The 16633-nt window shown below is 42.8% G+C and overlaps 1 protein-coding gene across 1 annotated transcript; it reads right to left on the minus strand.

Annotated features, from left to right (window-relative positions):
* Window positions 1-10923: 10923 nt before the first annotated feature.
* LOC138902745 (uncharacterized) lies at window positions 10924-14260 on the minus strand. The gene is made up of 5 exons (XM_070190642.1): window positions 14205-14260; window positions 12691-12827; window positions 12509-12609; window positions 11428-11598; window positions 10924-11325 (listed from the first exon to the last, which is right to left on the minus strand). The coding sequence occupies exons 1-5, from the start codon at window positions 14258-14260 to the stop codon at window positions 10924-10926; spliced, it is 867 nt and encodes a 288-aa protein (XP_070046743.1).
* Window positions 14261-16633: the final 2373 nt, after the last annotated feature.

The following is a 16633-nucleotide window of genomic DNA, read 5'->3' on the forward strand; positions in this document are numbered from 1 at the left end:
GGGTTTTGATAGATGGAGGGTCCAGTCTCAACATCTGTCCACTAACTACTCTAAAAAGGTTGGGTAAAGGTTTGCATGAAATACGAGCAGGGACTATGAATGTGAAGGCGTTCGATGGGTCTCAAAGGGCCACAATTAGGGAAACCAATCTATGCTTGCAGATGGGCCCGACTTGGTTTGATGTTGAATTTCAAGTGCTAGACATATCAGCCTCATACAATCTACTGTTGGGACGACCTTGGATACATGCCGCCGGGGCCGGGGCTTCTACTTTGCACCAGGCTATAAAGTTCGAATAGAATCATCAGGAGGTGATCATTCATGGAGATGGGAGTAATCCCATTTATACCAACCAAACTATTCCGGTCGTGGAAAATAGAAGGAAGTTAGGTGGGGAGACTTATCATCGCATCGAGCGCATCAATGCAATTGAGAAAGACAAGTGGTGGAGCAGCAAAATAGAAAGCATACTAGCGTGGGCAGGGTATGAACCCGGTAAAGGGATCGGGAAGAACCTCCAAGGTATTACCAAACCGATACAAATAAAATGTCACGGCACGACCTTTGGACTTGGATATCAGTACACCTGGTAGGAGTATGACGATTGGTCGCCGCCATGGCATGGTCCTTATTACGCTCTTGTGCAGCCGGTACCACATTTGAGCCAATCCTTTCATCAGGCCGACATGATGTGGGGATCTGAAGAAGATGAAATTTCAGCTGGCTTAAGGAATCTATTCTTGGAAGATGAAGACATGGATTGCAGTGTGATAGTTGGGGAGGAGGAGGAAGAAGGCCTCATCATCCAGATAGTGGAGAAGGGAGTTGTTATCAGGAACTGGACTGCCACACCATCCAGGGCCCGACGAGTCCCGGGGTAGCATGGTTGCTATTGTCATTCATTTTGAAAACAATTCCTTTTGAGCATTTTTGTTTGAAACATTTTTTCTTTCCTTTCAGTATTTTGCTTTAGAAAACATTGTTTGAAGTCATTAAAATTTGCTTTGTTTGACGTTTCAATACTTATCAACGACTTGATATTTTATTATTATTATATTTCATATCTTCTCTCTACAGCATTACTATTTCTTATCTTGATGAACCAACGACTGTGACATGTAATGAGATAACGTAACATAAGAATAGTGACTCGGAAGAGTTAGAAGAAGAAGATGTGATACCTGAGGAAATCGTCAGAGAAGTTGAGAATTTTAAGAACAAACCTAAGTCCAATCTTGACGAGACTGAGGTAGTCAACTTGGGAGATTCTGAAACCGTCAAAGAAACTCACATAAGCATTCACTTGTCACCATCAGAGAAGGAAGAGTACACTCGTTTCTTAAGAAAGTATGAAGACATTTTCGCATGGTCATATGATGATATGACCGGGCTGAGCACGTCCATAATGGCTCACAAGCTACCTACCAATCCAATGTGTCCACCAGTAAAGCAGAAACTCAGAAAGTTCAAACCAGAAATGAGTCTAAAAATCAAGGAAGAAGTCAACAAGCATATCAAAGCTAAGGTCCTCAAGGTAGTTGAATATCCAACTTGGTTAGCCAACATTGTGCCGGTTCCGAAGAAAGACGAAAAAGTCAGGGTGTGTATCGACTATTGGGATTTAAATAGAGCAAGTCCCAAGGATGATTTTCCACTACCAAACATACACATACTGATCGATAATTACGCTAAGCATGAACTCCAATCCTTTGTTGATTGCTTCGCGGGTTATCATCAGATTTGGATGGATGAAGAAGACGCGGAGAAAACAGCTTTCATCACGCCGTGGGGAGTGTACTGTTACAAAATGATATTGTTTGGTTTAAAGAATACTGGGCCACCTACATGAGGGCCATGGAAACCATTTTCCATGACATGATACACAAGGAGATAGAAGTATATATGGATAACGTCATCATCAAATCCAAGAGGGCCGCAGATCACATAGCAGATCTGAGAAAGTTCTTTGACCGGCTACGGAAGTACAATCTGAAACTGAACCCCGCAAAATGTGCCTTCGGAGTTCCTGCCGAAAAATTGTTAGGGTTCATTGTCAGCCGCCGAGGAATTGAGTTAGACCCATCAAAGGTCAAAGCTATCAAGGATTTGCCGCCTCCAAAGAACAAGAAAGACGTGATGAGCTTCTTGGGACATCTTAATTACATCAGCTGCTTCATAGCATAATCAACCGTGATCTATGAGCCGATTTTCAAAATGTTAAAGAAGGATGCCGCAACTAATTGGACTAAAGACTGCCAGAAAGCTCGTGACAGAATCAAAGAATATTTGTCCACACCGCCAGTCCTGGTCCCGCCAGAACCTGGTAGACCACTGCTACTCTATCTCTCCGTATTAGATGGGGCTTTCGGTTCTGTCTTGGAACAACACGACGAAACGGGAAGGAAATAACAGGCCATATACTATTTGAGTAAGAAGTTCACACCCTACGAAGCATTGTATTCTTTGCTGGAATACACCCGTTGTGCTTTGACCTGGATAGCCCAGAAACTGAGGCACTACTTATGTGCCTATACCACATATCTCATATCAAGGATGGACCCTCTGAAGTACATCTTCCAGAAACCCATGCCTACAGGGAAGCTGCAAAATGGCAGATATTGTTGAGTGAATTCAACATTGTCTATGTGACTCAGAAGGCGGTTAAGGGACAAGCATTAGCGGATTATCTTGCGTAAAATCCTATAGGAGGAGAATACGAACCACTAAAAACATATTTTCCTGATGAAGAAGTATCATTCGTAGGAGAAGATATCGCCGAAGCCTACGACGGGTGGAGAATGTTTTTCGATGGAGCCGCAAACTTCAAATGAGTGGGTATTGGAGCCGTTTTGGTGTCAGAAATAGGTCAACATTATCCAGTATCCGCAAAACTCAGATTTTCGTGCACCAATAACAGGGCAGAATATGAGGGTCGCATATTGGGGCTCAATTTGGCCGTTGACATGAATATCCAGGAAAAACTAGTAATTGGCGATTCAGATCTGCTGGTACATTAGGTGCAGGGAGAATGGGCTACAAAGAATACCAAGATATTACCATATCTATATCATGTGCAAGAGATGATGAAGATGTTCACAAAGATAGAGTTTAGACATGTCCCGAGAATCCATAATGAGTTCGCAAACGCATTGGCCACTTTGTCCTCCATGATACAGCATCCGGACAAGAATTTTATCGACCCCATTCCGGTAAGGATTCATAATCAGCCGGCTTACTGCGCTCATGTTGAAGAAGAAACAGCCATGGTTCCATGATATCAGGGAATATTTGACAAAAGGAGAATATCTAGAGCACGCAAGCCACACCCAGAAATGCACACTTCGGAGGTTGTTTAACCATTTCTTCCAGAGTGGAGGAATTCTATATAGAAGAACTCCAGATCTAGGGCTATTACGGTGTGTTGACACCAAAAAAGCCTCCAAACTACTTGAAAAGATACACGCCGGAACCTGCGGCCCACATATGAATGGTTTCATCCTAGCCAAGAAGATACTCAGAGCCGGATGCTTTTGGATGACTATGGAAATAGACTGCATCCGGTATGTCTAGAAATGCCATCAGTGCCAGATACACGCAGATATGATATGGGTACCTCCAAATGAACTTAATGCAACCAGTGCACCTTGGCCTTTTGTTGCCTAGGGAACGGATGTCATTGGACCAATCAAGCCCACTGCTTCAAACGGGCACAGGTTCATTCTAGTGGCCATCGACTATTTCACAAAGTGGGTTGAAGCTGCATCTTACAAAGCTGTAACCAAGAAAGTCGTCGCAAATTTTGTTAAGGACCGTATTGTTTGTCGATTCGGGGTTCCAGAATCCATCATCATTGACAATGCCGCCAATCTCAACAGTGATCTAATGAAAGCCATGTGCGAAACCTTCAAGATCAAGCACAAAAACTCCACAGCATACCGACCCCAAATGAATGGAGATGTGGAAGCCGCCAACAAGAACATTAAGAAGATACTAAGGAAGATGGTAGAGAATCACAAGCAGTGGCACGATAAGTTACCATTTGCCTTATTGGGATACCGTACCATAGTCTGCACGTCAACCGGGGCAACTCCGTACTTATTGGTCTACGGTACTGAAGTCGTCATCCCCGCCGAGGTAGAAATTCCTTCCTTGAGAATTATACAAGAAGCTGAGCTCAGTGATGCGGAATGGATAAGAAGCCGCTACGAGCAGTTAGCTCTCATTGATGGGAAAAGAATGAATGCGGTGTGTCATGGTCAGCTTTATCAGAACAGAATGTCCAGAGCTTTCAACAAAAGGGTTAAACTTAGACAGTTCGCACTGGGGCAGCTAGTGCTGAAACGGATCTTTCCACATCAGGATGAAGCCAAAGGAAAATTCTCACCCAACTGGCAAGGGCCTTATATGGTTCACAGGGTACTAACAGGAGGAGCACCCATGCTCGTAGAGATGGATGGAGAAATTTGGCCAAAGCCTATTAATTCAGACGCAGTCAAAAGATACTATGTCTAAACTTTTTGCATATGATGTCACTGAACTATGCTTGACCTGATTCCTGTTTAAGAGGGGATACGTACGCAGCCCTGTGGGTTTGGTCACAATTCAATAAAATTTTAATTTTCTACATAATCGGAAACTGGCGCAGAATTTTGAGGAGTACCCTCAAAGTTCCAAAGCAAGTTCAACCAACGGCACTGTATGCGGAACAACCAAAGATTCGTCTAGGTAAATGGGAAAAAAAATTGAGGAGGACCCTCAAAATTCTATGGCAAGAAGGTCGCAATGTCTCTAACAGTGTCACAGTTATTGGTTCATCTAATCAATTTTTAAATTGCACATTACTATGTTTTCAATAACTATGCATGCATATTTTTTTTCGAAAACTTTATTCTTAGCCAGATGCTACCCATGGTAACTCGGGCAGGATTTCAATGCAGAACAGAGCAAAGAAACCAGACAAAGGCACGAACCAACCTCCCCCGCGAAACTCACAATTTTTCTTTGAATGCAGGAACAAGAGATAGTCGCCAGTATGTGCGCACCTTAGAATCACTGTCTTCACAACAACAAAGCTACCGAACTCATCCACAGCTAACAAATACTCTGCTGTCACTTATTATTTATTCGCTGCATGAGACTAAGCATTGTCTCCATCCTGCATGAGGCTAAGCCCTGCCTCCTCAACTACATAAGGCAAAGCATTGCCTTCCATTTGTATGAGACTAAGCATTGTCTCAAATATTGCATGAGGCTAAGCCTTGCCTCGTCAACTGCAGAAGGCTAAGCATTGCCTTCCCCTTGCATGAGACCAAGCACCTTCTCCATCTTGCATGAGGCTAAGCCCTGCCTCCTCAACTGCATAAGGCTAAGCATTGCCTTCTATTTGCATGAGGCTAAGCCCTGCCTCCTCAACTGTATAAGGCTAAGCATTGCCTTCCATTGCATAAGACTAAGCACTGTCTCAACCTTGCATGAGGCTAAGCCCTGCCTCCTTAATTGCATAAGGCTAAGCTCTGCCTTCCTATTGCATGAGACTAAGCATTGTCTCAAATCTTTACATTAGGCTAAGCCCTGCCTCTTTAATTGCATAAGGCTAAGCTCTGCCTTCCCATTGCATGAGACTAAGCATTGTCTCAAATCTTTGCATGAGGCTAAGCCCTGCCTCCTTAATTGCATAAGGCTAAGCTCTGCCTTCCCATTGCATGAGACTAAGCATTGTCTCAAATCTTTGCATAAGGCTAAGCCCTGCCTCCTTAATTGCATAAGGCTAAGCTCTGTCTTCCTATTGCATGAGACTAAACATTGTCTCAAATCTTGCATGAGGCTAAGCCCTGCCTCTCAACTGCATAAGGCTAAGCTCTGCCTCCCCCCCCCCCCCCCCACGAGACTAAGCATTGTCTCTCCTTGCATGACCATAAAAGTTGCTCTATTCCAAAAACCCTGCATCATTCTCTTCTCTCGAGCCTGAGCTCTACCTCCGACCTTACACAAAACTAAGTTCTGTCTTGTCTTATCTCAAGCATCATGTCTTTGCATCTCATGGGCTGATACATAGCCAAATTTTTTGAGGGCGTCATAATCCGAAGGCATCATCTTCATAGCCGAAAGACACCATGCCATGGCCTGAGGATCTCTTAATATTGCACATCATTATTCAAAGGCATCATGGTTCAGAGGCACCACCTTCATAGCCCGAGAACATCATTTCATCGCCTGCGAATCTGTTATCTCGCAACTCATGGCCCGGGACATCATGGTCTAAGGACATCATCCTCACCGTCCAAAGACAATCTCCATGGTCCAGAGGGAATTTGCATCATATTTATATTCTTGCAATAATCAATATATATATATATATATATATATATATATATTGTGCATACATCGTGTTTTGGGTTTGCAGGTGATCCAGGAAGTAACTGTTATCCTAACGGGAGCAATCTTCGCTCCAGTATCCATTCAACGTCCAAATCCTTCAATTATTTCAAACTTAACCGATCATCGTCCGTTACCCATTCTCATCTGATACCTACTCAAGTATCCATCCATTTCCAATCCCGATATTGTCCTATCCAGAATATCTTGTCTGTTCTTAAAATAACTCCGTCGGTTTATTCCAATCTTGGATCCGGAACTACACATGGCCTAATTCCTGTAAAACCAAGGATATGTAGGCAGCTCAGAGACCAGGGCCCGGCCAATATCTTTTCAAATCACCACATTCGGTCATAATCGGTCATTATTTCTTTACCCGACAACTCTTTCATCCTTCCCGGGTAAAGAGGGGCAGCTATTGATACCCGATTTTTCCCTCATATTTGATTTACAAGCATACACAAGTATTTTCATAATTTTTCATGATTTTTAAAGGCTTTAAACCAATTTATTTCTGTATTTTTATTGTATAAATATCCAATAATTATCCTCCAAATTATTTTATGATGATTTAATCATCTAAACTTATCATTTAAACCAATATGAGGTTTAAATATTTTCAGGGCATTTCTTATAATTATATTTGCATTTGTCTAGGGCCAAATTGCACGTTTTGCAATAATAGGCCATATGCATGTATAATTATATTATTTATGCAGAAAATAACTTTTTATATTTTTATAATATTAAATAATTGTTTTTAATCATTTTCATGCACAAATGATAATTTTTATATTTATTAATTACTTTAATAAATTATTTATTTATTAAACATTGGGTATTTAAAACCTAGCCCTAAATTCCTTTTAATTTCGGACCTAACTACCCAATCCCAGCCCAATAACCCTTTAGCCCAAACCAATTAACCCAACCCCATACCCGGTCGCGACCTGTTTTACTAACCCGACCCAGAACCCCTGACTAATCGTGGCCGTTGATCTCTGAGATCAACGACACATATTACACCTGCCCTTTTAAATTATACCCGAACCCCCCTAAACCCTAAACCATTCGTCCCTTCACCCGCCGCCCTCGAACTCTCTCAAACTCCCCTTCTCTCTCTGTCAAACCCTAGCCATCTCCCCCTAGTTTTCTCTCTTAGTCCCACCGATCATGGGATTCCATGGTCGTTTCTTGCCATATTCGACTCCCTCTTGGTACTGGAACCTTCTATATACCGCTTGCCTAAATATGGAAATCGAATTTCATCGATTTCAAACCAAAGCTGGTTCATTTCCTTGACCTTTTCCGTCTATGTTCGTTCTTGTTCATTTATGGTATGAATCTCTGTGCATTTCCGTGATTCCTACTCACCCTAAAATTAGGGTTTCAGATTCTTTTAAATCGAACCAAATCTGGTTCGATTCTTTGATTTTAAAAGGTATTTCTGTCTATGTTCATCTAATTTTATGCAGCATGTGATTTTCACCTTTTATTTATTTTTGGTTTCTGCCGATTTTACACTTTCCCTAAAATTAGGGTTTGAGATTTTTCTCTTTTCCTTACTGATTTGATTACATGCGATGATTCTTTCCTTTCTCGTGTTTGATTTATGATTTTCCTTCTTTGGATATTAATTTCTACTGCTATATAAACCCCTCCCCATTCTCCTTTTTGGGACAAACTTGAATAGTGAATGTTTACTAAAAACTGAAATTATCACTCTGTGTTCTCTAAATACTCTTGTTCTATATTCTGGTTCATGGCCAGCTGAAAGCCAAGGCCAAAAATTTTGGGTTCTTGTTACTGTGTACTTTGTTCTTTCTTGTCTCTTCGCTTAACGGCCAAGGCTAGAAATTCTGGGTTCTTGCTACTGTAGACTTTGTTCTTTCTTGTTTTTCGTTTAACTGGTGAGTTGCTGAACTTTCGTCACTTCATTCCTATTTACCTGTCATTAGCATGTGTTTTCACTTCTAAAGGTTGTTGTTCAATATGTTTCTGGGCTTCTCTCTTATGCAATCCTGACTGTCTTACTTCAATTCTAGGCCTTTCTAATCTAAAATGCCATTACGCTTGTAGTTTGAGACATGTTTAGACCTGCTTTAAGTTGATTAATTTCTTTTTAAGTCTGCCTAGCCTATGTGTTACTGATGTTTAGAACCTTTTCACTTTAGCCATCTCTTTAGTGTTTAAATTTGCTATTAACCTTGTTACTTGAACATGCTTTCATATCCCCTTTAATGGATTAGATGACTAAACATTAAGGTATTCACTAAGTGATTAGCATAAGTCTGTTTCTGAACTTGCTGTGATGACATGTAGCATGTTTGATCCTGTATGCTTCTACCATGTCTTGACTTCCCAATACTGGCCTTAAATTGTCCTCATTCTGCTAAGTTCTGTTGCCAATTGATATGATCCCTTCTTGGAACACTAGCATCTACACTTAGCATAATCTGAACCCTTTTTTTTTTCTAAATATGAGTCTGTGTACATCAATCTTGCAAATCTGTCTTGTTACTATATGCATTATGTGTTGAACTTGTTTTTCTGAAACTTTGTTACGTCTGTTCTCAAAACCTAAGCATGTTCTACTACCTATTCTATGTGCTCAATTTGAATCTGTTTGTATTCTTCAGTATTGTCCCCCTAACCTCAGTCTATTTCTTTACTACTTGGTCTCTTTGAGTTCTTATTCTTTGCCGGCTGAAAGCCAAGGCTACTTAGGTTTTATCATTTGACCTCCCTAGTGTGAGCACTGCTCGGGGTCCAGTTGAGACCCTTGTGAACTCTGACACACTAGGATTTGAACCTTAGGCTTTCTCTGAATTTTCCCTATCAACCTCCCTGGTGTGAGCACTGCCCTGGGTTCTTGAAACCCTTGGGAACTATGACACACTAGGGCCATGGTTCTAATGCTCAACTCTACCCTGTGCCCACTGGGTGAATCACTTGATTCCTGGCTACCTTATGCCCATGAGGATGTAATTTTGGGCTGTTATGAACTATGAGAATGAAGGCCTGGCCTAGCCGGGTGTATCTTTGGGCCTGTTGTAGGCTCCCTATAGCTATTCTACTTTGTAATTCATTCTATTCATTCTGGGCCTGTAATAATTCTTGTAATAACATTTAGGGTATTAGTGAAATTGGGAAAGGGATTTTTATCTTATATTTGCAATCAATGGGGTAGGAATCTTGCCTATAGGTTCAATAATGCGTGTTTAGTTATCGTGTGTTAGAAATCATGCCTATAGGTATCCTATTATGTTCAGTCATTATATGTTAGCAATCTTGCCTATGGTTTCAATACTTGGTTCAATTGTGTTCTATTTCTGCTTATTAGAAACCATGCCTATAGGAAATCACACACTTCACTTAACATGCCTAATACTTGCACATTATTCAAAAGCATGATCGTTTGACTAAATATTTTACCTGCTCCTATGCCTATTTCTGTCCGATTATTTAGATATCATGCCTATAGGAACAACTGAGTTATTCTGAATATCTCTCGTGTTTATTACTGCCAAATACTGAGTAAATCACCTAGATAGCATGTCTATAGGTTTTAACCGCTTATACCCATAACTAGTAGGCAATTGTGCAGTCACGCAGGAATTATACTTTGCATAACTGCTCGCATGATTAAAATCTAGAATCACATAGAAATCATGTCTATAGAACTTAACAACTTTAATTGTTGAAACTGTCAAAACACCTAATTTGTTTGCGTGCATTTGCTGCCTAAGTGTGGAGGCTAACTTGAGCCCTTATTTGCTTTTACATGAAGGTCCAACTTGTTTTGTATGTCACTTAGTTTTATCATTTTGAGCAACCTAAGTTAAAGTCTAGAACCCCCCTGAAATAGAGGTCCAAATGCCTCCTGGACCATAGGCATGGGACGGGTAGTGCAAGCATAGAGTACGACTTAGAATTAACTAGTGCGCTTTAGGTAAACAACTTAAAGATAGTAATCGGGTCGCAGGAGATGATAGCATGTGCCCGCTGAATAATATGAGTAACACCCCATCTTGAGGGAGTTACGAAGTATTATTTATGTTGCACAGGGTGATCCTTTAGGCTAAAAAACTTAGGACCCCCACCTTTGTTAAAGTCAATCATTTTATTTGTCCAAATTGCTTCCCTTCCCTTAGACTAATTCATATAATTCGAGTTCGGCCGGGATCCACCGTTGTGGACCTCGAGGAGTGCCTAACACCTTCTCCTCAAGGTAATTTGAGCCCTTACCCAATCTTTGGTGACGCAACTGGTTAATTGAGAGTTATCTGCAAAATAGGTGCCCTAATGCACCTTAATCCGTTAGGTGGCGACACCCTCCCATTTAAAAGAGTTGTCACGACATCGAGGCCCGCTTTCCGCGAGGAAAAATGGGGCGCGACAGAGGCCTAAGTGGCCTGGTCTTCATCGGAGGCAACATCTCCGCCCTCGGGATCTTCCCTGCCTTCAGACTCGCTTAAACTCTCGAAATCTTCCTCGAGATAGGCCAACTTTAGGGCCCTGGCTTCTTCTACTTTGGCGTTCTCGATTTCAGCCAGTATATCGAAGTCCTGAGCATGGACTCCCTCGAGGGCTTCCCTTCGAGCTTGCCCACCTTGCATGATCCGCCATGCTCTTGGCTTGTGCTTGGATGGCCTCGAAGTTGACCTTGAATTGGGACACTTTAGCATCGGCTTTGGTATTGGCCACGACCACCTCAGATTTGGCCGCCTCGAGTTCATTGGCCAAGTTTGCCTTATTAGAAATAACCAAGTCTAATTGGGATTGAAGCTCCTCGATTTTCTTGACCTGCACCGAGGCCTTCTCTTTTGCAGCTCGGAGCTGGGTCTCGGCCGACTCCAGTTGTGCTTGGGCAGCTTCCCTTTTCGATACTAAGATGTCCATATTTTTCTTGAACTCCCCAGCCTCAGCTTGAATTGTATCTACTTGTGCCTAAAGCTCCCAGTTTTGTTCAAGCCTTTGCCGGACCTGCAGGATCGGATTGTTAGTCACTATCTTCAATTCGTCTTCACTATCATGAAGCACTCGAAATACCTGCTCGGCCATCTCGGCATGCTCATTCTGAGCCGTTACTAAATCGGCCTGAAGCTTCTCACTGAGAAGATTATAGGTGTCACTCTTCTCAGTGAGGTCCCGAACCTCAGCCTCGTGGTGAGTTAATTCCTCTCGGTATCGGAGGAAAGTCTCATGATGCAACACCGAAGCCTGCAAGCATAAGGGAAGGTGTTATGGTTATTTACAAATTTAGATTTAGAATATATGAGAATAAAGATACACAAAGTTAACCGATTTAATACTTGTTGGGCTTCATTGAATAGGCAGAGGGTTTCCACCTTGTTCATCACTGCCTCATCTTCTTCGGTCACCAAGCACCGAAGGTAGCTAGCGTCCCCCACAGGGGCAGAGAAAACCCGGACATCCTCCGGGATAGAGAAAGCTATTGACTGTCTTCGGTCAGGATCGACGCTGGGAACCGGTTCACCAATTTTGGGCTCGAGGAAGACCCACTGGCTCCCGGCGATGGTACCTTCTTTGGCGCCGGCAAGTCTCCGAGCCCAGTGACATCCTCGAAGGCAGTGGACTCAAATCCGTCCAAGAAGTGGTGGATATCAGTCGTCCCCTGAGGCCCCTCGTAAGAATGGCTTTCTAACATACTGGCCTCGCGAATCATGGCATCTGATATTTGAGGGGACCCGGTAATGTCGATCGCCCCAAGCTCGTCTCTCGGGATACCTTCCTCTGCTCAAGAAGCGTCGCCCCCAGTCTCCCTCTCGACCCCCTTAGCTGGGCCGGAGTGGCCTCAACCCCTTCTGGTTCAGGAGCTTCGGCTAAGACTCCCTCATCGACCTCCTCATGTCGGAACGGTCCGATTTCGGCATCCGTCGGTTCACCTGCCCGTACACGGGCCACCAACTGCATTTCTCTTCTTCTTCTTCTTCTTCTTCTTCTTCTTCTTTCTTCTTCTTCCTCTTCCTCTTTCTTCTTCTTCTTCTTCTTATTCGGACTCGTCCCTTAATCGGCAGATTGAGTCCGAGGATAGAGCGTCAGTTCTTCCCTTGGGCTTGTGCGACCTCTTCTTCGATTTCTTCTTTTCTGAGTTTGGGGAACTCGGGACCCTTTTCCTCTTCTTTTCATCACCCTGCTTCGGAGCAGGGGACTTGAGAGGGACATCCTCTTCATCGGATGGAGGCCTCATGGCAACATCTTTGGGAAGACCTATAAAAGAAAAAAAAACAATAAGAATTCGACTGTACGAGGAGGGAATTAAACATTATTGCATCAAAAGATAAAACTTACCATGATTACGGGCCTCCCATCGACCCTTCGATAATTCCATCCGAGCATGCTCGGAATAGAGTCTTTGTGACACAAGGCCCTCGACCCATTCCTTGAGTTCAGAAACTACGTCCGACACTTGGGCCACAGCTGCAACACTAAAAATATCGATAAGGAAGGAGATAAGAGGTAAAACTACAAGATTGAACATTCAAGGCGAAGTACTACTTACGATTCGTGTTCCATTTCTTTGGAAATGGCATGTCTTCGGCAGGGATCAGGTCTGAAGTCTTTATTCGAACAAATCGGCCCATCCAACCTCGGTCCCGAGCCTAGTCTGGGGCCTTGCTAGCTCGGCGAGCAAGCTTGATCAGCCCTCCTCGATAGAATCGGGAACTGTAGAGGCACATAAGGTGATCGAGGGTAAAGGGACATCCCTCGATTTTGCTTACGAAGAATCAGAGGAGAATCACTATTCTCTAGAAGGAAGGGTGGATCTGGCCAAGAGTCACATCGTACCTCTTGCAGAAAGTAATGATGATAGGGTCTAAGGGACCCAACGTGAAGGGGTAAGTGTATACACTTAGAAAATTCTCCACGTAGGTGGGGATCGATTCCTCGGGCGAAGGTACCACCACATGCTTATCGACCCAGTTGCAATCCTCTTTAACCTTGGTGAGGAGATCATCGGTAATTGTGCATATGTACCTCGAGACTGGCTCACATCGACCCGGTACCAAGGAGGTCTTTTCAATCTTATAATCAGCAATAGTAGGACACCCTGCCGGAATGAATTCCTCAAGATGAGGTTCCGCCGTAGCCCCGTCGCCGGCGGGTCGTGATGAAGAGGCGGCCTCCTTTTACGGTACAGTCTTTGAAGTTTTCGCCATTGTAGAACAGAAAAGGGAATTAGGATGGTATGCGGTTTGCAAAAAGTTCAAGAAATTTTGGTGCAAGAGTTGATAAGCAAAGGGATTTTTGAAAAGAAACAAGAATAGGAGTATCTTTGAACGTAAAGTTTGAATAGAGGAAGGTTTGAGTACTTATAGCTTGCTGGTGACGGCTCCGAACCCATAGTGGCCGACCAGCAGGGCCCGACGAGTCCCGGGGTAGAATGGTTGCTATTGTCATTCATTTTGAAAACAATTCCTTTTGAGCATTTTTGTTTGAAACATTTTTTCTTTCCTTTCAGTATTTTGCTTTAGAAAACATTGTTTGAAGTCATTAAAATTTGCTTTGTTTGACGTTTCAATACTTATCCACGACTTGATATTTTATTATTATTATATTTCATATCTTCTATCTACAGCATTACTATTTTTTATCTTGATGAACTAACGACTGTGACATGTAATGAGACAACGTAACATAAGGATAGTGACTCGGAAGAGTTAGAAGAAGAAGATGTGATACCTGAGGAAATCATCAGAGAAGTTGAGAATTTTAAGAACAAACCTAAGTCCAATCTGGACGAGACTGAGGTAGTCAACTTGGGAGATTCTGAAACCGTCAAAGAAACTCACATAAGCATTCACTTGTCACCATCAGAGAAGGAAGAGTACACTCGTTTCTTAAGAAAGTATGAAGACATTTCCGCATGGTCATATGATGATATGACCGGGCTGAGCACGTCCATAGTGGCTCACAAGCTACCTACCAATCCAATGTGTCCACCAGTAAAGCAGAAACTCAGAAAGTTCAAACCAGAAATGAGTCTAAAAATCAAGGAAGAAGTCACCAAGCATATCAAAGCTAAGGTCCTCAAGGTAGTTGAATATCCAACTTGGTTAGCCAACATTGTGCCGGTTCCGAAGAAAGACGGAAAAGTCAGGGTGTGTATCGACTATTGGGATTTAAATAGAGCAAGTCCCAAGGATGATTTCCCACTACCAAACATACACATACTGATCGATAATTACGCTAAGCATGAACTCCAATCCTTTGTTGATTGCTTCGTGGGTTATCATCAGATTTGGATGGATGAAGAAGACGCGGAGAAAACAGCTTTCATCACGCCGTAGGGAGTGTACTGTTACAAAATGATGTTGTTTGGTTTAAAGAATACTGGGCCACCTACTTGAGGGCCATGGAAACCATTTTCCATGACATGATACACAAGAAGATAGAAGTATATATGGATAACGTCATCATCAAATCCAAGAGGGCCGCAGATCACATAGCAGATCTGAGAAAGTTCTTTGACCGGCTGCGGAAGTACAATCTGAAACTAAACCCCGCAAAATGTGCCTTCGGAGTTCCTGCCGGAAAATTGTTAGGGTTCATTGTCAGCCGCCGAGGAATTGAGTTAGACCCATCAAAGGTCAAAGCTATCCAAGATTTGCCGCCTCCAAAGAACAAGAAAGACGTGATGAGCATCTTGGGACGTCTTAATTACATCATGATATGTGCATTATTTGGAGAAAACGTGTCGATATGCTAATCATTAATGTGTAAGTAGTTAAACCCGGAGGGGGGAGGGCTAACTTTATTTGTTTTGTGGAAATGAGGCACGAAGTATCCAGGTTCGGCATGGTCCGAAGTATCTCACCTCTATTTCTAGACTGGTGGGAAAATCTCTCGCCAAGCGACAAGAACCATGTGAAAAGAATTCTTGGAAATTTACCTTCTTTGCTGGACATTCAGCCAAACAATGTACTGATCGAGGCCGCTACTATGTTCTGGGTTGAAAAAGGGGCTGTTTTCCGTTTTGGTAACATAGAGATGACTCCCCTTCTTGAGGAAATAGGAGGTTTTGCCGGGCTACCCTGGGATAGCCCTAGTCTGCTGGTACCGGAAAATCGTACTTCTAGGGAATTTCTTTAGATAATGGGTCTTAGAAAGAATGATGAGTTAGTCTGCCTGAAGAAGTCCTACATACCTTTCGACTTCCTCTACAAGCGTTATAGGCACAGCACATCCTACCGTATCTATCATGATGAGTTTGCCATCACTTCCCTGGGCTGGACTCATCGTCAGGTTTTTTTGTTTATCGTCTGTTTTCTGGGTATGATAGTATTTCCAATTCAAGGAGATAGGATTCATACTCGTTTGGCTATGGTTACCACGACCTTAATAGAAGGGATTGAGGGACAGACTTACACTATTGTCCCAATGATCGTGGTAGAGATATACCGGGCTTTGGACCATTGTAAGAAGGGATTCAGACATTTTGAGGGTTGTAATTTGTTACTGCAAATATGGTTGTTGGAGCATCTTCAAAGAGGACAGTACTGTCAGGAATTTCCGCGGCGACCATGGAATGACCACATAGCCTTTCACCATCCAAAAAGAATAACTTTCATCCCAGATAGGTTTGCACAACCAGAAAACACCGTGGATTGGGTACACTTCTTTATCAATTTGACTGATGGACAAGGTCCATTGGATGTTCGAGTGGTTCCCTACTAGTGAGTTCATCATCAGGTCCAGGGATGTTCCCCACTTAGTGCTGATCGGGTTGAGGGGTATCTATCTCTATGCTCCTATCAGGGTCAAAAGACAGGCTGGGAGAAAACAAGTCATACCGTGAGTTTCTAAGATGGTTCACTACAAAGCAGACTTTCAGGGTGGTGCCATTCCCTTCAAGTGTGAGGCCCAACACATGTGGCATCTGAAGATTATTATGGAAAAGGATACCATCGAACCAGATCGGTACCACGCGTGTCATATGTATTTCTACCTATCATGGTTGGATGATGACATAGCAGGAGAAGTCGAGCCAGGGATCAATTGAGGAAACAGGGTCATAGACGATGCTGCTGAAGCACAAGTAAAATACAAGAGGTTGTGCAAGAGGATCCTTGAGTCTGAAGCCAGACATTTGGAACAACACAAGATAGACATGGAATCAATCAATGAATGGAGGTAAGTTGCTACAAAATCAACAGAGAGGTTGGAGTACTTAGAGCAGGGTCTGATGGAACTTAAAGGGAAGATGAGGAAAAGGATCATGGATTGTCAGAAT

This window comes from Nicotiana tomentosiformis, chromosome 12 (genome assembly GCF_000390325.3).
Source record: "Nicotiana tomentosiformis chromosome 12, ASM39032v3, whole genome shotgun sequence".
NCBI classification, from domain to species: domain Eukaryota; kingdom Viridiplantae; phylum Streptophyta; class Magnoliopsida; order Solanales; family Solanaceae; genus Nicotiana; species Nicotiana tomentosiformis.

Coding starts and splice junctions, on each gene's coding strand:
- LOC138902745 (XM_070190642.1), bottom strand. CDS start 14,260: ATGTCTTCATACTTTCTTAAGAAACGAGTGTACTCTTCCTTCTCTGAT. Junction 12,828..14,204: donor TCCTTCTCTGATGGTGACAA/GTGAATGCTTAT, acceptor CGATATTTTTAG/TGTTGCAGCTGTGGCCCAAG. Junction 12,610..12,690: donor ATGGGAGGCCCGTAATCATG/GTAAGTTTTATC, acceptor TTTCTTTTATAG/GTCTTCCCAAAGATGTTGCC.